The following is a 21,895-nucleotide window of genomic DNA, read 5'->3' as shown; positions in this document are numbered from 1 at the left end:
CTCTAGAAATTAACCAGAGATTTGCAAAAATATGAAGAGCATTTGGTCAGCTAACCAAATAGATGAATTTTGGTTAAAATAGTGATATTGTGGTGTGTTAACATATTCTACTCCCAATCCCCTCTACTCAGGTCTTCTGTAACCTTGAAAACCAAAATCCTTACAATTAGAGTAGTCATAAAAACTAGCAACCCCACAGACACTGGAGAACAGGTTCTGTGCTACCCAAAAGTCCCATCTCCAGGGAATTGCCATTATTTGCTCTGTCTCAGAGTATCCCGGAAATCCTCATTCACAGGAATTCTCTACTTGATCTGAATTAGAGTTTACTCAAACAGCCTTTCTCCCTAAGGCAATTGTCAAAAACAATCAGCAGCAATTGTTTAACACCACAGATGCCTGAGGCAGTGATCCCAATTGAGGCACACCACAAGCTGATCAAAATACTTAAAAGGCAAAGCTGGAAAATCATGTGTATGGGTGTATGGGGGGAGGCTGTTTTTGACAAGCTATAATATATTCTTTGCAATTCAGAAGATCATGCACATGTGCAGGGCTGTGCACATTTGCAGAAATGACCTGATGAAACCCTAATCTCTTACTTCTGGATGACCTTGAGGCTTTGAGATAGTTGGAAATGAAGGCTAAGACAGAGTTGTAAATTGCCTGTGGTACATAGAAAGCATGCCCCAACAAGCACACAGAGATCCTCAGCAAAGACTGGGAGACTTACTGGTTCAAGACATTTAAGGATATATATATCCTTAATACCATCATTAGCAAGCCATGAAGCTAACCAGAGACTTTGGTGGCCACATGTGACAAAGAATACAGACTTTAACTCAGTAAAGTAACTAAACAAACAAAAAGCAACAGCAAACAACAGCAAACAAAAAACCCTGAGAAGTAGGGAGTCTGATTTACAGAGTTCCTTATTATATTACTCAAAATGTTCAATTTTCAATAAAAAATATCACATGCAAAGAAACAAGAGTATAAACCATACACACAGGAAAAGGTAATCAATAGAAACTGTCTTTGAGTAAGCCTAGAAGTTGGGCTTACTAAACAAAGACTTTAAATCTATTATAAATATGTACAAAGAGCTAAAGGAAACCTTGTCTAAAGATCTAAAGGCAAGTATGGCAACATAGCAATGATGTCTCATCAAAGAAAGAATATCAACAAATAAACAGAAATTATTTTTTGAAAGAACCAAATAGAAATTCTAGAGTTGAAAGTATATGGCATGACATGGAAAAAATCACTAGAGAAGCTAGCAGAAGAATAAGTGAACCTGAAAATATGGCAATTGAGATTCTTCAGCCTGAGGAACAGAAAGAAAAAATAAAAATGAACAGAACCTCAGAGACCTGTGGGATACCATCAAGTACAACAACATAGATATAATATGATCCACAGAATGAAAGGAGAAAGGGCCAGAAATATTTGAAACATTGGACCAAAACTTCCATAATTTAAAGAAAAGCAATCTACATCCAACAAGCTCAAAGAACTCCAAACCACATACATCATAATCAAACTTTCAAAAGACAAAGATGAAGAGAGAATCTTAAATGCAACACAAGAGAAGTGATTCAGTAGGTACCAAAAATCCTCAATAGGATTAACAGGTGCTTTTGTATCAGGAACATGAAGCCAGAAGGAAGTGGGATGGCTTATTCCAAAATGCTGAAAGAAGGCTTTCTTGAAATAAGAATCAATATTGAGAAAAATTTCCCTTCAAAAAAAAGGAAAATTAAGACATCCTTGGATAAACACAGATAATTCATCATTAGCAGAACTTCCCTACAAAATATACTAAAGAGAATCCTTCATTGGAAATGCAAGGACACTAGACAGTAACTCAAATCCACATGAAAAAATACAGAGCATCAGGAAAGGAACTGCATATATAAATATAACAACAGTACAAAATTTTTTTGTCTTATTTCTCCATCCTTATTTAAAATAAAATTACATAGGGGTGCCTTGATGGCTCAGTTGGTTAAGCATCTGACTCTTGATTTCAGCTCAGGTCATGACCTCACAGTTCTTGAGATCAAGCCCCACATTGGGCTCTGTGTTGACAGTGCAGAGCCTGCATGGGGTTCTCTCTCTCCCTTTCTCTCTGCCGCTCACATGCATCCTCTCTCAAAATAAATAAATATTTTAAAAAATAAAATTAGATAAAATTACGTAAGGCAGCAAATATTAAGCTACGTTGGTGAGGCTTGTATGTATAAAGATATAAATTGTATGACAATAAAGTCATGAAGAAGACGAGAATGGAACTCAACAGAAACAAAGATTTTGTGTACCATTGAAATTAAATTGGTATCAATCTATACTAGATTGCTATAATAAATGGAGATGTTAATTGTGAGCCCCAAAACAATCATCACTAATAACTAAAACAATATAGTAATAGAAACAAAGGAATTAAAATGGTACACTAGAAAACAGTTAACTCAAAAGACATCAAGGCAGAAACATAGAAACAAACAAAGACATAAGACATGCAGAAAACAAACAGTAAAATGAAAGAGGCAAATCCTACCTTATCTGTGATTATGTAAATTAAAGGTAAATTGACCAACTACTCCAGTCAAAAGGAGAACCTGGTAAAATGGATAAAAACTATAATCCAACTATACATTGTCTATAAGAGACACACTTTAGGGGCACCTGGGTGGCTCAGTCGGTTAAGCGTCCGACTTCGGCTCAGGTCACGATCTCGCGGTCCGTGAGTTCGAGCCCCGCATCGGGCTCTGTGCTGACTGCTCAGAGCCTGGAGCCTGTTTCGGATTCTGTGTCTCCCTGTCTCTCTGCCCCTTCCCCATTCATGCTCTGTCTCTCTCTGTCTCAAAAATAAATAAACGTTAAGAGACACACTTTAAATATTTTATTTTTAATTTTACTTGAGAGAGAGAGAGGGAGAGAGAATGAACAGGGGAGGTGCAGACAGAGAGGGAGAAAGAAAATAGTAAGCAGGCTCCAAGCTCAGTGCACAGCCCAACATGGGGTTCAATCCCATGACCCTGAGTCATGACCTGAGTTGAAATCAAGAGTCAGACATTCAAGCAACTGAGCTACCCAAGAGCACTCTTGTAGGTGCCCCTACAGAAGTCACACTTTAGATTCAAAGAAACAAATGAGTTGATAGTAAAAGAATGGAAAAAATTAAGCAGCAATCAGAGAAGAGCAGCAGTGGTTATGCTAATATCAGACAAAATAGACATTAAAACAAAAATCGATTCTAGAAACAAAAGGACGTTTTATAATGACATAACAATTAAAAATACATATAAGACATATTTCAAGAAGACATAACAATTACAAACATACGTACACTTAACAGAGCTCCAAAATACATGAAGCAAAAAAAGACAGCCATCTCTCCAAAGAAGATAAACAAATGGCCAACAAACTCATGAAAAATGTTCAACATCATTAGCTATTAGGGAAATATAAATCAAAACCATAATGAGATACCTCTTCGTATCTGCTATGATGACTACAATCAAAAATATAAGACAAAAACAAGTGTTGGGGAGCACGACAAAAAAATTGGAACCCTCACACTTTGCTGATGGAAATGTATTGAAGGCACAGCCACTGTGGAAAAAAGTCCAGCAGTTTATGAAAAAAACTAAACAGAGTTAGTATAAGATTCAGCAATTCCTAGGTATACATCCAGGAGTGCTGAAAACATATGGCAACCCCAAAACACATACAAGAGTATAGCAGCATTATTCACAATAGCCACATAGATAGATACATAATAGCCACAAAATAGATACAATCCAAATGTCCATCAACTTAAGAATGGATTAGCAAAATGTAGTATACCCATACAACAGAATATTATCTGACCATAAAAATAAAGTACTGACAGATGCTACATGAATGAACCTTACAAACACGCTAAGAAGCCAGACACAAAAGGCCACATATTGTATGATTGATTCCATTTATATAAATGTCAGAAAATCAACTAGTGGTATCCAGGGCCTCAAGGAAGAGGGAGAATGAGGAATGACAGCTCACAAGTATGGGATTTCTTTATAGGGTGCTGAAAATGCTCTGCAATTAGTGGTGATTGTTTTACAACTTTGTGAATATATTAAAATTCACTGAATTTACACTTTATTTTTTTACTTTTTATTTGAGAAAGAGGGTGAGCACAAGTGGGGAAGAAGGGCAGAGGGATACAGAGAGAGAATCTTAAGAAGTCTCCACACTGAGCGTAGAGCTCTATTGGCATGGGGCTCGATCCCACAACTCTGGGATCGTGACCTGAACCAAAATCAAGAGTCGGATATTCAACCGACTGAGTCATCCAGGCATCTGTGATTTTACACTTTAAATGGGTGCATTTTATATATGTGGATTATATCTTAATTTTTTTTTATTTAAAGATTCATGATAAAAGCGAAATGATATAAAAAGGTATACCATGCTTTCACTAGTCATAATAAAGCTGGAGTGATAGTCTTTTTTTAAAAATTGTATTCATTTCGGGACAGATATAGAGAGCAAGTGGGAGAGGGGCAGAGAGAAAGGGAGACAGAATCCCAAACAAGCCCTGTGCTATAGGCACAGAGCCCCAGGCAGGGCTTGAACTCACAAACCATGAGATGCTTCACTGAATGAGCCATCCAGGCGCCCCAGTAACAGCCTTAATGTGACATAAAATAGACTTCAGAAAAAGAGAAAGATTACCAAGGTTAAAGTGAAACATTACATACTGATTAAAAAATATGATTTATCAAGAAGATATAACAAAATTAAATGTGTAAGCAATTAATAATACAGTATTAAAGTAAAGGAAGTAAAAAGTACAGTATATAACTGAATTTCAATACCTTACTCTCAGTAACTGATAAAATAAGCAGTCAAAAAAATCATTAAAGGGGCGGCTGGGTGGTTCAGGCAGTTAAGTGTTTGACATCAGCTCAGGTCATGACCTCAAGAGTCTGAGCCCCACATGGGGCTCTGGGATGACAGCACAAACTCTGTTTTGGATACCTGGTCTCTCTCTCTCCCTCCATACCCCACTCACCAAACATGCTATCTCTCAAAAATAAACGTTTTAAAAAGTTTTTGAAAAGATCATTAGGGGTGCCTAACCAGCTCAGTCGGTTGAGCATCCGACTTCGGCTCAGGTCATGATCTTGCATTCATGGCTACAAGCCTTGCATCACGCTCTGCACTGACAGCTCAGAGCCTGAAGCCTGCTTCGTCTCCCTCTCTCTCTGCCCCTCCCCTGCTAGTGCTCTATCTCTCTCTGTCTCTCAAAAAATAAAATAAAACGTCAAAAAAAATTTTTTAGTTAAAAAAAAGATCATTAAAGGTATAGAAAATGTGAATAACATTCAAGTAATTTGACCTAGTGACGTTTACTTAATATTCCAGCCAACAGCAGAAGGATACACATTTTTTTCCAAGTGCACATGAAAACATTCATCAAGAAAGAGGATATTGTGAGCCATATAAATCTCAATAAACATAAAATGAAATCACGCAGATTATTTTCTGTAACCCCATTAAACTGGAAATAAATAAGAGGAAAAATATCTGGAAAAAATCTGAATATTTGGAAATCAAACAATATATTCCTAAATCACTTCTATGAGTCAGAGAAGAAATTATAAGACAAATTAAAAAATACTTTGAACTGCATGAAAATGAAAAGACAAACATATAAAAATGTGTTAGATATAATTAAATCACTTCTAAAAAGTATATTATAGCTTTAATCTTGAAATTTCCTTCAGTTCTTCTTTTGCAGAAAAAGCATTTGACACAATTAAGCCCCATTTATGATGAAAGCTCTAGCAAACTAAGAACTGAAGGAAATTTCTTCAGTTGATAAAGAATATGAAAAAGCCTGAATTTGATGCCACATATAATGTTGAAAAACTGAATGCTTCCCCAATATCAGCAAAAAGGTTAGTATGTCCATGCTCAACACTTCTATTTAACAGTGTACAATAAATAGGTCCTGGCCAGTGCAAAAAGACAAGAAAAAGAAATTTTAAAATAAAAGAAATAAGGGGCAGCTGGGTGTCTGACTTCGGCTCAGGTCATGAACTCACAGTTCGTGAGTTCGAGCCCCACACCAGGCTCTGTGCTGACAGCTCAGAGCCTGGAGCCTGCTTCCGATTCTGTGTCTCCCTCTCTCTACCCCTTCCTTGCTCATGCTCTGTCTCTCTCTCTCTCTGTCTCTCAAAGATGAATAAATGTTAAAAAAAATAATAACAATTAAAAAATAAAAATTAAAAAAAGAAAAGAAATAAAAGGTACACGGATTGAAAAGTAAAAAGTGAAACAGTATTTGTAGACCACCTAACTGTAGTCTACAATCTACAAATAAACTACTAGAAATAAGGAAGGAATCTGATGTCACAGGATAGAAGTTCAATATGCAAAAATCAACGTTATTTCTCTGTACCAGCAACACTTACAAAATGAAATTTTTTAAAATAGCATTTACAATTTGATAATTAAGTATATTTAAAATATTAAAAATAAATTAAAAAAACAGCATTTACAATAACATTAAAACCTTAAGTATGTAGTACTTAGGTATAAATTTAACAAAGTATGTGTGAGGAATGTCCACTGAAAAAGTTCATACCGTGGAGAGAGAGAAAGATTTCAAACATTCAAATTACAGTAAAACCTTGGATTAAGAGTCACTTGCTCTACAAGTGTTCTTCAAGATGAGCAAACATGTATAATAAATTCTAAGTTGACAAACGAGCCATGTTTTTATTTACAAAGAAGTAGTACATGATGTTGAATGTCACATGATCACAACTGGGCCAATGGTTCATCTCTCTCTCTCTCTCAGTCTCTCTCATTACGGGATTATGGGTGATCGTCTCCCATGCTCAAATGCTCAGTCTCAGGCTGCAGTGTTGGGCAGAAATCAGTGATTTTTCAGAACACTGGAAGATGCCCACAACTGGCACTAGTGTATTATTTGTCACTTCAAAGCACCTATGGACAGTCCTTTGCTTTTCCATATAAGAGTAAGGTGAGGAATGCTTTGCTTCATTCTAGGTCAGGCTGCTTGCAGATATAGACCCTTTCCTCTGCTGCCTTATTGCCAGTTTCATTAAATATGGTATATGACAAGAGTTTATTAATGCTGTACTGTAGTTAACATTCATGCAAGCATATACAATGGTCCCCCCATATACAACGGCAGGAAAAGATCTCATTAAGCCAACAGATAGCAGTGACTCCATTAGTGATAGTGAAAGTCATCTTACAGAATAACCCTCCTCTCTCGTCTCCCTCACACCAGCCATGAAGGTTTTCAAAGGTAACTGCAGGTTAATTTCTTTATTTTTCTTTATATTTTGTATTTTCTTTATTATTTTGTATTATATTACAGCATTGTAATCATTTCTATATGAATATTTTTGGGTTGTGGAACGAATCATCTAAAGTTTCCATTATTTCTTATGGGGAAATTCGCTTTGATATACAAGTGCTTTGGATTATAAGCATGTTTCCAGAACAAATTATGCTCGCAAACCAAGAGTTTACTATATATTGTGATAGAAGTCATGATAGTGATTATCTTTGGGAGAGGAGGTGACAGGAGGAATGACTGAGAGGGATGGAGCACAAGGGCACAATCTGGGGTGTTGATGATATTCTAATTATTGATCCAGGTGGTAATTACACACATAGGATTTGTGCACTTGCTGAACATAGAGTTCCATAAACAGTTAACTTAAATCAATAGCATTCTTTGTTTACCAGTGACAAAGAAAGAAAAGAAAAGAAAAGAAAAGAAAAGGGAAAAGAAAAGAAAAAGCTGTCTGCTAAAGACAGGAAAAACAAAGTAAAAAAGTTCAACTAGAAGATCTTTGAAATTTACATTACATATAACCAATAGGCTACTATCCAAGATATATTCAACAAGATGGAAAAAAAAAGAAAAAAACCTCTGGGATTGCTAAGGGCAAAGGATATAAACTGGCTATTCACAGAAAATGAAAACGCTGGGATTGGAGGTTGGAGTTATACAATAGTAATCCAAGAAATGCCTAGAGCCATCAGAAATGGGAAGAACAACCTTCCCCCAACCCCACCTCCACTTCCAGATCCTTCTGAAGGAGTACTGGGCCCTGTGGATAATTTTATTTTGGACTTCTGACCTCCAGAAATGTGAGCAATGTGAAGACAAACTTGTCTTAAGACACCAAGTTTGTGGACATGTGTTATAGCACCCTATGAAACTAACACAATTTCCTGAGTCCCCATAGTTCCATTTCTAAATCTAGTGCCTAAAGCACTGGGCCTGTATCTATGAGATTCAAAACCCTCCTGGGGCGTCTGGGGGGCTCAGTCAGTTGGGCGTCTGACTTCGGCTCAGGTCATGATCTCACAGTTCGTGAGTTCAAGCCCCATGTCTGGCTCTGTGCTGACAGCTCGGAGCCTGGAGCCTGCTTCAGAATCTGTGTCTCCTTCTCTCTCTGCCCCTCCTCTGCTCATGCTCTGTCTCTCTCTCAGTCAAAAATAAATAAACATTAAGAAAAAAATTTTTAAAGATTCAAAACCCTCCTGTGCAACACTGTGCAATTTACCTATACGTGTGACTAAAAAAATAAACCAATGCCCTAACTGAAAAAAAAATTATATGTATAGAAAAATAATTTATAATAAAATATCTATTTCTACATGTCAATGCTCAGGCAGGACGAAGCTAGAAAATATAATATTTACACCTATACACTGAGTCTACATAATAAGGATAGTTTCAAAAGCAGAATGATAGGCGCCCATGTTGGCAACTCAAACACAAGCAGTGCTGCCGTTGGTGCCTTGATTTTCCAAAAAAAGTAAACTCTTCACAGAGTTCCAAACAAAACAAAGTATACTCTCCTCAATTTACACTACAATTGTATTCCTGGAAAATTCACTGTATTTTACCACCTTTCAAAAAAAAAAAGAAAAAAGATTTTGTGTTTATACGTAAAACAAAGTTAGATTCTTAACTTCCAATAATTATATACAGGTTTTCATCTACATATTCAATAGGACATTCAAGTCATGCAGAATACTAGACAATGAACACCAACAGGACCCCCCAACTACTAAGGCAAACAAAGGTAGCCCAACAAATTCCACTGGCATTTAAAAGTCTATCAATAGTAGACGGAGGGGGCGCTTGGGTGGCTCAGTCAGTTGGGCGTCCAACTTCCACTCAGGTCATGATCTCGCGGTTTGTAAGTTCGAGCCCTGCATCGGGTTCTGTGCTGACAGCTCAGAGTCTGGAGCCTGCTAAGGATTCTGTGTCTCCCTCTTCCTCTCTGCCCCTCCCCCACTCACACTCTGTCTCTCTCTCCTTCAAAAATAAATAAACATTAAAAAAAATTTAAAAATAATAATAGATGGAAAAAAGACAGTCTCTTCAGCAAATGATGTTGGGAAAACTGGACGGCGACACACAGAAGAATGAACCTGGACCACTTTCTTACACCATACACAAAAATAAACTCAAAATGGATGAAAGACCTAAATGTAAGACAGGAAGTCATCAAAATCCTAGAGGAGAAAACAGGCAACAATCTCTCTCTGACCTCAGCCGCAGCAACTTCTTACTTGACATGTCTCCAGAGGCCAGGGAAACAAAAGCAAAAATAAACTATTGGGATCTCATCAAGATAAAAAGCTTCTGCACAGTGAAGGAAACAATCAGCAAAACTAAAAGGCAACCAACATATTGGGAAAAGATCTTTGCAAATGACATATCAGATAAAGGGTTAGTATCCAAAATCTGTAAAGAACTTATCAAACTCAACACCCAAAAAACAAATAATCCAATGAAGGAATGGGTAAAAGACATGAATAGACACTTTTCCACAAAAGACATCCAGGTGGCTAACAGACACATGAAAAGATGCTCAACGGGGCGCCTGGGTGGCTCAGTCGGTTAAGCGTCCGACTTCGGCTCAGGTCATGATCTCACGGTCCGTGAGTTCGAGCCCCGCGTCGGGCTCTGTGCTGACGGCTCAGAGCCTGGAGCCCGTTTCAGATTCTGTGTCTCCCTCTCTCTCTGACCCTCCCCGGTTCATGCTGTCTCTCTCTGTCTCAAAAATAAATAAACGTTAAAAAAAAAAAAAGATGCTCAACATCACTCATCACCGGGGAAATACAAATCAAAACCACAATGAGATACCACCTCACACCTTTCACAATGGCTAAAATTAACACCTCAGGCAACAACAGATGTTGGCAAGGATGCTGAGAAAGAGGAACCCTTTTGCACTGCTGGTGGGAATGCAAATTGGTGCAGTTACTCTGGAAAACAGTATGGAGGTTCCTCAAAAAATTAAAAATAGAACCATCCTATAACCCAGCAATTGCACTACTAGGTATTTATCAAAGGATACGGTTTCGAAGGGGCACATGCACCCCAATGTTTATAGCAGCACTATCGACAATAGCCAAAGTATGGAAAGAGCCCAAATGTCCATCGACTGATGAATGGATAAAGCAAATGTGATACATATCTCACACACACACACACACACACACACACACACACACACACACACAATGGAATATTACTCGGTGATCAAAAAGAATGAAATCTTGCCATTTGCAACTACATGGCTGGAACTGGCACTAGCATGTATTATGCTAAGTAAGTCAGAGTCAGTCAGAGAAAGACAAATTATCATATGATTTCACTCATACGTGGAATTTAGATGCAAACCAGATGAACATAAGGAAGGGAAGCAAAAATAACAAAATTTAAAAAAAATAGAGGGGAGACAATAAAAGACTCTTAAATACAGAGAAAAAACTGAGGGTTGCTGGGGGGGTGGTTGTTGGGTGTGGGGAAGGGGTAAATGGGTGAGGGGCCTAAATTAAGGAGGGCGCTTGTTGTGATGAGCACTGGGTGTTATATGTAAGTGATGAATCACTAAATTCTATTCCTGAAATTATTATCAAAAATGAATAAACATTAAATTAACTAATTAATAATAAAATTTATTTATTCATTTATTTACTTAAAAATTTTTTAATGTTTATTTATTTTTGAGAGAGAGAGAGACAGACAGAATGTGAAATGGGGAGGGACAGAGAGAGAGAGGGAGACACAGAATCCAAAGCAGGCTCCAGGCTCCAAGCTGTCAACACAGAGCCCAATGGGGGGCTTGAACCCATGAGCTACAAGATCATCCCCTGAGCCAAAGTCAGACGCTTTATCAACTGAGCCACCCGGGCACCCAATAATAAAATTTTAAAAAGTCTATTAATAAAGGAACAAAAATTAATCATCATTATAAAAATAAACAGTATTATAGAGCAATTAAGGAAATGAACTTGATCTGAAAGAATCAACACTGACAAATTTTAAAAACTGAACTGGAGGGGCGCCTGGGTGGCGCAGTCGGTTAAGCGTCCGACTTCAGCCAGGTCACGATCTCGCGGTCTGTGAGTTCGAGCCCCGCGTCAGGCTCTGGGCTGATGGCTCGGAGCCTGGAGCCTGTTTCTGATTCTGTGTCTCCCTCTCTCTCTGCCCCTCCCCCGTTCATGCTCTGTCTCTCTCTGTCCCAAAAATAAATAAAAAATGTTGAAAAAAAAAATATTTAAAAACTGAACTGGAAAAAACAGGTATGCAGGATACATAGTTAAATACCATTTGTGTAAAGTTTTAAAACAAAACAATAGTATAAGTAGCACATAGACATACACAAATATATAGTAAAAGTACAAAACCAGAATCAAAAGAATACGCTCCAACTTCAGGATGCTGATTATGTTACCTTTAGGAAGGGAAGGAGAAAAACAGGAGTCAGAAAGATATACAAAGGGGGCCTTAACTATATCTGTAACATTTTATTTCTTAAAAATGAAATCTGCAGCAAACATGTAAAATGTAGCATTTGTTAAATCAGGGTGTGGAGAGGGTAGAATCATAGTATTCAGTTTTATTTTTCCTGTAAGTTAGAAGTATTTCTTACTTAAAGTTTTTAAAAGTCTATATTCCAGGGAAATTTCCCACCAACTGTAGCACAATTGTGAGACACCACTCCACAGAAACTTAGATGAGGATCACCAATGTTTAGATAAGTAGCGATTGAGAAGGAAGGACCCAGATCTGTTTGCCCCAATGTTCTCTATAATTTGAGTGCGGTAAAGAGGTGAAGAGAATACAGAGAAGAAATATATATATAATATATAATATAATATAGATATATATATTATATATAATATATGAACTAACCCCAAACTGACACTATTCACGTAAAGCAAACTGGCTGGTTTCACTGCCCAGGCATTGGGCTTTATTTTTCACTCTCCAATTTCTTCCCTTCTCCCAAATAATCTCATGAAAATTGAACTACTAAATAACAAAAAGAAGGTAGACAGAAGCAGCAGCACAAATACTTCCTATATCATAGAAAGGATGTTTCAACTATTAAAAATGTAACTGGTGGGAAATATAATTATTTTGCTGTTCTTTAAAAACAAGTTACTTGGCCTATTATACCATTCTCCAAAAATTCATTGAGAAAAGTCACACTTTCTTTCCAGCAATATATTTTCTCTCTAGTTATACGGCTCTGTGGAGCAACATAAAATGTGTTATACACCAAAACCTTTCATGTTTACTATGTTCTTGCTCTCATATTACCACCGTATTAAACATGAGGTTGCTACTAATACAAGACTGCAGCAAAAAAAACACTTGTGGAGGGGGTGGGGGAAGACGAGAATGTAGTTTCACACTTTCAAAAGACAAGGAAAGATAAAACGTCTAATTTCCAGTTTATAGGATCTGGGAACAAATTAAATGTCACCACAAAAGGAAAAAATTCAGACAATAACACAACATGGGATATTCAATATCTGAGTATGGGCTCTTCAAAAGGTAATGTGCACAGAAAGATTTTTACAAGAATGAATGTTCATAGATTTATCCATGACAACCACCACCTGGTAACAATCCAAATAATCATCAGTAAAAAGAATGGCTAAAAAATGTTGCAGTATACACATACAATAGAATACAACTCCTCAATATAAAGGAACAAACTGCTGATACACACAGTCACATGGATGAATCTCAAAAATATGCTGAGCAAAAGAAGCCAGACACAAAATTTACAAACTATATGGCTCCATTTAATACGAAGTTCACGTACTGGCAAACTCATCTATAGTAACAGAAATCAGAATAGTAGTTCCCTCTGCAGGGGGCTTGACAGGAACAAGGGAATTTCATGGCTTGATAGAAGTATTCTAAATCTTGACCCAAGTATGATTACATGAGTGTATACATTTATCTAAATCCACTAGAGGGGAAGAAAGGAAAGATCATGGGGAATGAAAAAGTAGAACAGTTCTCTACTAAAATGGACTTAAAAGACCTAACAACCAAATGTAACATGTAAACCTTGATTGGATGCCCGTTTTTAAAAATTAACTATGCAAGTTATTTTTGGGACAACTGGGAAGACTCGAATATGGGCTAGATATTAAGAAATTGTCACTCATTGTTTTAGGTGTGATAGATAATAGCATGGTGGTTATGTAGAACAACGTCCTTGTTTTTAGAAGATGTTGAAGTGATTAGGAGTGGCGTACTATGATACCAACAATTTACTTCCAAATTTTCAGCAAAAGAGCCACATTTATTTTATACATACACACACATACGTACAGATAAATCAAATTAATGTTCATAGGTCGTGGCATAGGTTTTCATTGTACTATTCTTTCAACTACCCTGTATCCTTGAAAAATGTCAATAAAAAGCTGGAAAGTAAAGATGACAACTTTTATAGATAACAGAGTGATCTCTGAGATATATTAGGTGAAGGAAAAAAAAAGCAAATGTGCAGAATAGTTTATGTAATATGCTACCTACTATATTAAGAACCAAAGAAAAAAATATATGTGAGGGGAATGGTATGTGTGTATATGTATGTGTATCTGTTTGGTTATATTATAAAAGGAGATACTAGAAGAATAAATCTGAAACCAGTAAAAATGATTACCTACAGCAGATGAGTATGGATGGGAAGTAGGTTTGAGGAGACAGGGCTGGATGCGAAACTACTCTGAGTATATCGTTTTATGGGTCTTGACTTTTATACCATGTAAACATAAAAAATTAAGTTGAAGAGAAGAAATTAAAATGTAAAAGATGTTAAAAATATCTCTGGTCATAGAATTCATCTATTCAATCAAAGCCAAATTAATCAAGCTTAACTTGAATGGTTGCTAATGATCATTTTTGCTCCTTCTGAGCATCAGAGCTATTTAACAGCTTTTTGCTGGTCAGAAAAATTAGCATCTTGTTGCAGATCTGCCCCTAAATAGTTGTGCAACTGTAAACAAATAACTAGTCATGCTAAGCTTCACCTGTACAAAGGAATAAATCGAATGATATCTGGGATCTTTGGAACTGTAAAATTCTGTGACTCAAGTGTTTGATGAAAAAAGTTACATAGGGATGTTTCCACCTGCCTAATTTCTTTAGCCTCAATGAACACAAGGTCCGTTACACAGTCATTCACCTCCTGCAGTACAACCAATACCAAGAAAGAAAGGGTACTGAAATTAAATATATTTCTGCAACTCCTTCAGGCAGTAATCAGTCACAACAAAGTACTTCCTCCTAAAGATGGGTACTGGCAAAGGAAGGGGAGCAGCAGCCAGTCGGTGGGGCAACTGTACTTGCTGGGCATCTACACCCCATTGGTTAGCAGCAGAGGAAGCAGCAGCCAGTAACAAAGTCTGGTGAGGCTGCACGGCCGAGCGAGCGGTTTAGGAAGCTGGGACGCTTCTTATATTCTTTTGCTAAAGGAATCTTACTTTACAAAAAGTTGCTCGACTTTGGCAGCTGTGGGATGAAAACATCTGAAGCTAGGGCTGTGGCTTCCCACACAGCAAAGTAAAATCTCTGCAGGCTTAGATAAACCAAGAGTGCCAGAAACTTTCTTTCCCTCCACCCTCTGCCTCACACTTTGCCCTACCCAGGCTTGCCTTCTTTAAGACCTAACAAAAGACCTAGAAGAGTCTTGTGACTTGGAGTTTCAGGGACAGTGTTGCAGAGGCCTCATTCTAATTCGAGGAAGGACAGCCAGGAGAGCAGGGGTGGCCAAGGGTGGGTTAAGTCCAGAGAGAGGCCTGCAGGCAGGGTGTGCAGGGTGTGCAGGAAGCAAGTGGGGAGGGCTTCTCTGGGCAGCACTCAGAGGCCTGGTGTTGGATATTTAAAGACACTCACATACACATACCTGCCCCCAGTGTTGCTGGGAGATCAGAGTTGAGACATAAGAGGGTTTAGGAGGGGTGGAAGGAGAGAAAGGGGGCTGAGTGGGGAATTTTGGTTCCAAGCTGCTTGCAGGTCTAAAATGGGGGTATGGAAAGGCTCTCTGGGATTTCCTCTAAAAGAGACAAGCTGGAGCTTTCATCTGAAGACGAAAACGAGAGGACTCTGTAAAGAATGAAGAGGAAGTAGTTTTAAAACCTGCGGAAGGGTCTTCCGGGATGATTAAAAGGGATGGAGTTTTCTCATACCATGGAGAGATCCAAGCCCCTTCTTCCCCTGAGGAAGCACAAGGGGGTTCAATGCCTCAGCTGGATTTCCAGAGCAGGTTGGGGGACAGGATCCTCTGGAGCCAATCTGGAGAGTGACTGGGGGTGGGGTTGCTGCTCCTCTCCAGCAAGTTCACAGAGTGAGCAGTTTCTCTGTAAAAGCTGTTGCGTTTCTTGGCGTGACAGGAAGGATAAGGGATAAGGGATCCCTCTCACAGCCAGGAGGGTCCTGAAATGATTTCTGAGGGGTTGGCCCTGGAGCACAAGGCAGGGTGCTTTGTGCAGTGCTGACACAGTTTGGTTGCTGGGTGTGAGGATTCCACACTGAAGACTGAGAGTAAAGGCCCCTTCACGAATCAGAAGCTTGAAATTTGACCGAAAGAACCTGCCTGCCGTGATTTGAGAGGAAACGTACCCCCTTGGAGACTGGGGAGAGAGGGGGCCAGCAATACTCTTTCTAAGAGAAGAGGAATGTAAAGAGAAGCCTACCACCCGATTCACTGGAAAGTTAGGGGCAGGGCGAGGAGGCCTTTGGAAGAGGAAGTGGTTTGTAAATGATCTGAAGGAACCCCAACTGGAAGCTGGGATACAGCGAGGAGAACGGAGGTGGGGGTGGGGACAGTCAGAGCTCTGCGTGGCTGGAGTGGGAGGGCGTTCAGGATTTTGCAGAGGGAGGAGATCCAGGGGCCACGGGTCGAGGCTCCCGAGGAATGATTCAGAGGCTAACGTAGCTTTTGAGGTGACTCGGGCTTCAAGGAGATGAACGAGGGAAGCGTCCCCGAGTAAACGCCGGAGACTCGGTGACACCCAGGCGACGGGGGTTGTGGGGGCGACCGGTACTCACGGAGCGGATCTCCAGCGCCAGAGCGCATTGCAGCGCCTTCACCTTCGGCATCCGCGCGGGGTGGGGCGGCGGGGACGGACCCCGGCCGCGGGCCCGAGTGAGGCGAGGAGACGCGGGGCGGGGCGGGGACGGGGAGGAGACGAGGTGGCGGCGGTGGCAGCTGTGGCCCCCAGGCCGGGGCCCGCGGTCCAGCCTGGGTCCCGCCGGAGCAGAAGCTGTGCGCGGGGCGTGGACTCGTTGTCATGGCAGCCAAGGGGGCGGGGCCGGAAGAGAGGCCGGACGGGGACGCGCGGGAGCCGCCACTCCTCGGCGAGCGGCTGGGGGCGGGGCTCGGAGAACGCCTGAGGCGGGGCCACGCGAGGAGGCGTGGCTTCCGAAGGAGTGGGGTGGGGTGGGGTGGAGTGGGGTGGGGTGGGGTGGGGTGGGGCGGGGCTGTTCTGTGACATCAAAAGATGGGCGCACAGCTGGACAAAGGCGAGAATAGCCTGGGGTTTGTGTAGTGGGACAGTGCCGAGGTCAGGGAGCTGGACTCAGGAGCCCTGAGTTCCAACGTGGCGATTACACCTTGGGCAACTGGAGTCCCAGTGAGGCCTCAGTTTCCACAACTGTAAAAGAATAATGATTAATGTTGGTTTTCTTTTTTTTTTTTTTTTAATGTTGGTTTTCTATTTGAATTTCACAGTACAGTTTACAGAGCCAGCATGAGGAAATTGAGGATCAGAGAAGAGGCTTGCCCAAGTTGAAGAGAGAACCAGCACTGGAACTCAGGACCTTTCATGTAAAACCCCAATTGCGTCCCTGACAATTGGGGCTTGAATCAGACCATGTTCCTCTTCCTAGACTCCTACTCTATGATTCTATTAGTGCATCCCCCTCTCTCTTCAAGGTTCCCTAATCCACTGTGTATGCTTAAATTGAACTGTCAATGCAGGGCCAACAATAAATCCAGTTGGGAAGGGCTTGGGCCATAAACCATCAAAGATTAAAAGAACCTAAGAGATTGGTCCAATCCAGTCATTTTAAAAATCATTTTTAGTGTGAAATATATTACACATACAGAAATGTATAAAACACGTTCATCTTAAACAATAAAGCAAATCATTGTGCAACTAATACCTAGATTAAGAAATAAAACATTACTAGAACCTTAGAAATGCCCCCAACCATTGCATTGCCTTCCCTGCCCTGGAAGTAACTGCTACCCTGACTTTTGTTACAATAATTCCTTTCTCTTTCTAAGTACTTTTGCTATTCAAGTATGCATTCCTAAACTAGACGTTTTTGTTTCCTGTTATTGATGCTTTATCAGTGAAATTAACACTACTCGTGTTTTCCTGTGACTTGCTTCTGTCATTTACTATTATGTTGTGAGACTCACCCAATATTGACACTGTATAGCAGAAGTTTTTTTCTATTGTTGGCTAGTACTCCAATATATGAATATTTATTTATTTATTCTTTTAACTATTGATGGTCACTTGCACTGATTCCATTTTTAGCTATTATTCACATGTTGTTATGAACATTCTAATACATGTCTACTAGAGCGCATGCATGCTCCAGTGGGAGTGGATTGACTCGGTATTAGGTTTTGCACATGGGATTTTAATTAGTGATGCCACACCGTTTTCCAAAGTAGTTGTACCAATTTATGTTCCTGCCGAGAGTGTATAAGAGTTCTTATTTTCCCACATCTTCACCAACATTTGGTATTGTTTAGGTGTTTAATGTTTGTATATTTGGGTGTATGTAGTCCAAGTATCTCATTGTGGATTTACTTCGCATCTCTTCTTATTATTGAGATTCAGCACTTTTTCATGGTTTTATTAGTCTTGCCATGTTCTCTTCGTGAACTGCCTACTAGTTCTCTTGCTATTTTATTAGATGGTCTCTCACTCACTCTCTCTTGCTTTTTTGCTCTCTCTGTCTCTCTCTTTCTCACTGATTTATAGGAGTTCTTTATATATCCTGGATGCTAATTCTTCATCTATATTACATGTGTTACAAATATCTTCCCCAGTTTGTGCTTAAGTTTTTAAATTTTCCATATAGGGTGTGATGAACAGAAGAGAAACTACATCAAGGAGTATGAATATTCTTAGTTTGACCAAATAATTCCAAGTTGCTATCCAGAATGCCACACCAGTCTACACTCCCACCATCCAGCGAATCTTCCATTTCAGCTAACATATTATTCAGTTCTAAAATTTCCATGTTGTCTTTTTCATTAGTTTTCACATGACTGCTGAGATTCTCTATTTGTTTACTCATTAAGGCTCTATTTTCCTATGCCCTTTGACTACTCTTTATTTCTTTGAAAATATTTACAATAGCTGCCTTAAAGTCTGTATATGTTATATCCAACATCTGTGCCATTTCTGCTTCTCCTAACTACATGTTTTCATAACTATACACTGTATTTTCCTGTTTCTTTCTATGTCTAGTGCTTTTTGTTATTGAATACTACATATTTAATAATGCCCTATAAGAACATGGATTCTATGATCTTTCTCTAAAGACTATTGATTCTTATTTTAGTAGGCAGTTTAATTATGGGGTCATTACCTCAAACTTGTGCAGACTTAGTGATATACTTTGCTATTGCAGATATGTGGAAAGCCCAAGATGTTCTTAAAGCCCATCTACCTTGGTAGGTCCCAACTTCCAAACTCTGTCTCTCCCAAACTTTGTCAGCCTTCGTTGTAGACTTTGTTAACGTGAGTCTAGTGCAGGCCTAACTGTAGGATATGGTTCTTTCTGCTAGAGTGCAGACTTTCTGATGTATCAGCTGGATTCCAGGAGTGTTATACAAAGTGTTAAAAAGATCTCTCCACAGTGGAATGTTCAGCACTCCAATGTCCCCAGTACTGTCTGATCCCAAGCATCTCTGTACTGCTCCCAACCCTAAAGCAGCTGCTGACTGGCATGTCTCTGGTCATCTTATCTGTGTATGTAAAGCTTACCCCTCAGCCTTGAAGTTTTGGGGAAACACCTCATAGTTTTCTGGGCTCTCTCTGCACAGTGCCTGTCTTTGTCAGTTTGGGCTGCTATAACAGAACACCATAGCCACCACAGTGCCTTATAAACAATAGAAATTTATTTCTCACAGTTCTGGAAGCTGGAAGTCAAGATCAGGGTGCCAGCACTCTTGAGTTCTGGTGAGAGCCCTCTTCTGAGCTGCAGATGGCCCTTTTCTCATTTTATCCTCACAAAGTGAAGAGGGTGAGAAAGCTCTCTGGGGTGTCTCTTATAAGAACACTAACCATGAGAGCTCCACCTTCATGATCTAATTAACAACCCAAAGCCCCACCCACAGCTACCACCACCTTGGGGGGTAGGATTCCAACATATGAATTTGGAAGGGACACGAACAGTCAGTCTATAGCAACTAATTTAAAGATGTTCTCCCTCCATTATAGCCTTCAAGTTTCAGCCTCATACAAAAATTCAGCTGCCAATTTCTAAACCCCAAGCATGAAATTTTGGGTAAAAAATCTAATTGGCCTGAATGGCAGCATTGTGAATGGCATCACTATAATTAATGATGTCCCAGGAAGATTTATAATCACAGGTTACAGATAAAACAGAAATAGTACGCTTCTGCACTTCCCCTCCTTTTATCCTTTACTAATTTTATGGGAAATAAGTCCAATAAAAAATATAAGCTCTTAATCTTTCCCAGAAATCCTACCTCATTTGATGAATACTTTGAGGGAATAAATTAGAGTCTTTTTTTTTCTTTTATACAGTCTACTTTGCATTTATGAAGTGAGGATGATAACTCGGGTTCCCTGGCCAAATGGTCAGAAGGTTAGAAGCCTTTTAAAAGACTTCTATTGTCTTTCCTTCATGTTCAGTCTCCATAAGGTAATTGATTTCCAACAAAGTCAGTGTCTTCATTAGTCATAAGACTATTAACAATAATAACAGCCACAGTAACCATTCAGTGACAGTTCATTATATATCAGGCATTGTACAAGGTACTTTAAGTAGGTAATTATACACCTTACACATCTCTACAAGCAAAGTATTGGTATCCCCATTCAATAAATGAGCAAACAAGGTCACAGTAAATTAACGTGCCCACACTCACCCACATAGTACCTGGCACAGCAGGAACTTGAACCTAAGTCTGCTCTTCTCCTGCTATAAAATGCTGCCTCCTGTTATTTATTGTTTTAATATTATCAGTAACAAAATACCAATCAGTTTAAGAAACAATACAGCCCAATAAATATAATAGCAATAATTGTTATATTAATAGAGGTTGTATATAATATGTCATTATCTTGCATTTGAAAAGATATTTCTGTTCCTGAAAGCATGTTTCTGTCATTTAAATTGATTCTCAGGATGATTCTATATATTTTAAAGTGCAACTATTTCTAAACTTCTAACACTTGACGGTGGGCTTATTTGTCACCGAGAATGGTATGGAAAGTTTAAGAGAAATAAGACTTTAAAAATCTCTGATATAGTTTGAAATAAAAACATAAAGCAGGAATCACCCTATAATAAGAATTTTCTTATATTGGGTAAACTATAATTAAAAAAAAGAATTTTCTTTTATGAATTGTACCTCTTGGAATAATGTTCGAGCTTGAAATGTACTATGTAACTCAACACATACCCAGAAGACCATTTTGTTTTATTAATCTTGTCTCTCTATGTATGATATGCTAGTCTAGTCAATAATAACTAGGTCTCCATTCTTCTGATTGAGTCTTAGAAAGTAACAAGTAAATGAGGAATCATTTCCCATTTCTTGTATAACATCTTTATGGAATATGGATGTGTAATAGGCCAGCTTGCTGGGAGGAGGGAGTATGAGGATGTACTATAAAAGTTCTGAGCCCTAGTTGCAAACTGGGTCTGCTGGAATTGGGCATTGCTTCTAGCCTGGTGGATGGCCTCCTGAGATTCGACCCTACTGTCTCCATTTCAGGAAAGAAAGGGCCTGGGCCCTCTGCACAAGGCTGCCTAGAGGGCTAGAAGCATTGCAATGACCGTAAGCTACATCCATCCTAGGGAAGAGTTTCTGCATGAAGGGTCCTCTCGTGGTGTTGGAGCCACATAGTTGTGGGAGGAAGGTGATTCCGACGTAGGTACCATTTATTTCTTTCCATAACTAACAAGCTGTAAGCACCTGGAATACTGACTACTTGTGCTAAACTGACCAATGATCTCCTGAAAATGTCCATATCCGAATTCCCAGAACCTGTGAATCCTACTCTCTATGGCAAAAAAGGATTTTACAGATGTGAACAAGATAATGACCTTGAAATGGGGAGCTTATCCTGGTTTATACAGGTGGCCTTGGTGTAATCACAAGAGAACCAGGAGGAGTCAGCATCAGAAAGAGGGTAACGTGATAATGGAAGCAGAGGGAGAGAGATGATGTGATGTGGGGCCATGAGTCAAAAAATGAGGACAGCCTTGAGAGACTGGGAAAGGCAAGGAATGGATTCT

The 21,895-nt window shown here is 39.3% G+C and overlaps 1 protein-coding gene and 1 long non-coding RNA gene across 5 annotated transcripts in view; one reads left to right on the top strand and one right to left on the bottom strand.

The window, feature by feature from the left end:
* Window positions 1–16,665, bottom strand: part of SPATA6 (spermatogenesis associated 6) — a 150,589-nt gene extending 133,924 nt beyond the window's left edge. The window contains exon 1 of one of the 3 annotated variants that reach the window (XM_058717451.1): window positions 16,427–16,665. In XM_058717451.1, coding sequence (XP_058573434.1) covers window positions 16,427–16,477 — 51 coding nt within the window. In that variant the 5' untranslated portion in view covers window positions 16,478–16,665. The remainder of the gene's footprint in view (window positions 1–16,426) is intronic. The other 2 variants (XM_058717448.1, XM_058717447.1) reach the window with 2 other exon arrangements.
* Window positions 16,666–16,886: 221 nt separating this feature from the next.
* Window positions 16,887–21,521, top strand: LOC131493503 (uncharacterized). Of its 2 annotated transcripts, XR_009252715.1 has the most exons (3): window positions 16,887–17,010; window positions 17,109–17,204; window positions 21,372–21,521. It is a non-coding gene; the product is annotated as an uncharacterized LOC131493503 (long non-coding RNA). The 2 variants fall into 2 exon arrangements; XR_009252712.1 differs by lacking the exon at window positions 21,372–21,521 and having other exon boundaries at window positions 17,109–17,539.
* Window positions 21,522–21,895: the final 374 nt, after the last annotated feature.

The sequence above is a fragment of the Neofelis nebulosa genome, chromosome 2, assembly GCF_028018385.1.
Source record: "Neofelis nebulosa isolate mNeoNeb1 chromosome 2, mNeoNeb1.pri, whole genome shotgun sequence".
In the NCBI taxonomy this organism is placed as follows: Eukaryota; Metazoa; Chordata; class Mammalia; order Carnivora; family Felidae; genus Neofelis; species Neofelis nebulosa.
Note: the sequence above shows the minus strand (reverse complement) of the source record. Positions and strands in the feature narration are given on the sequence as shown.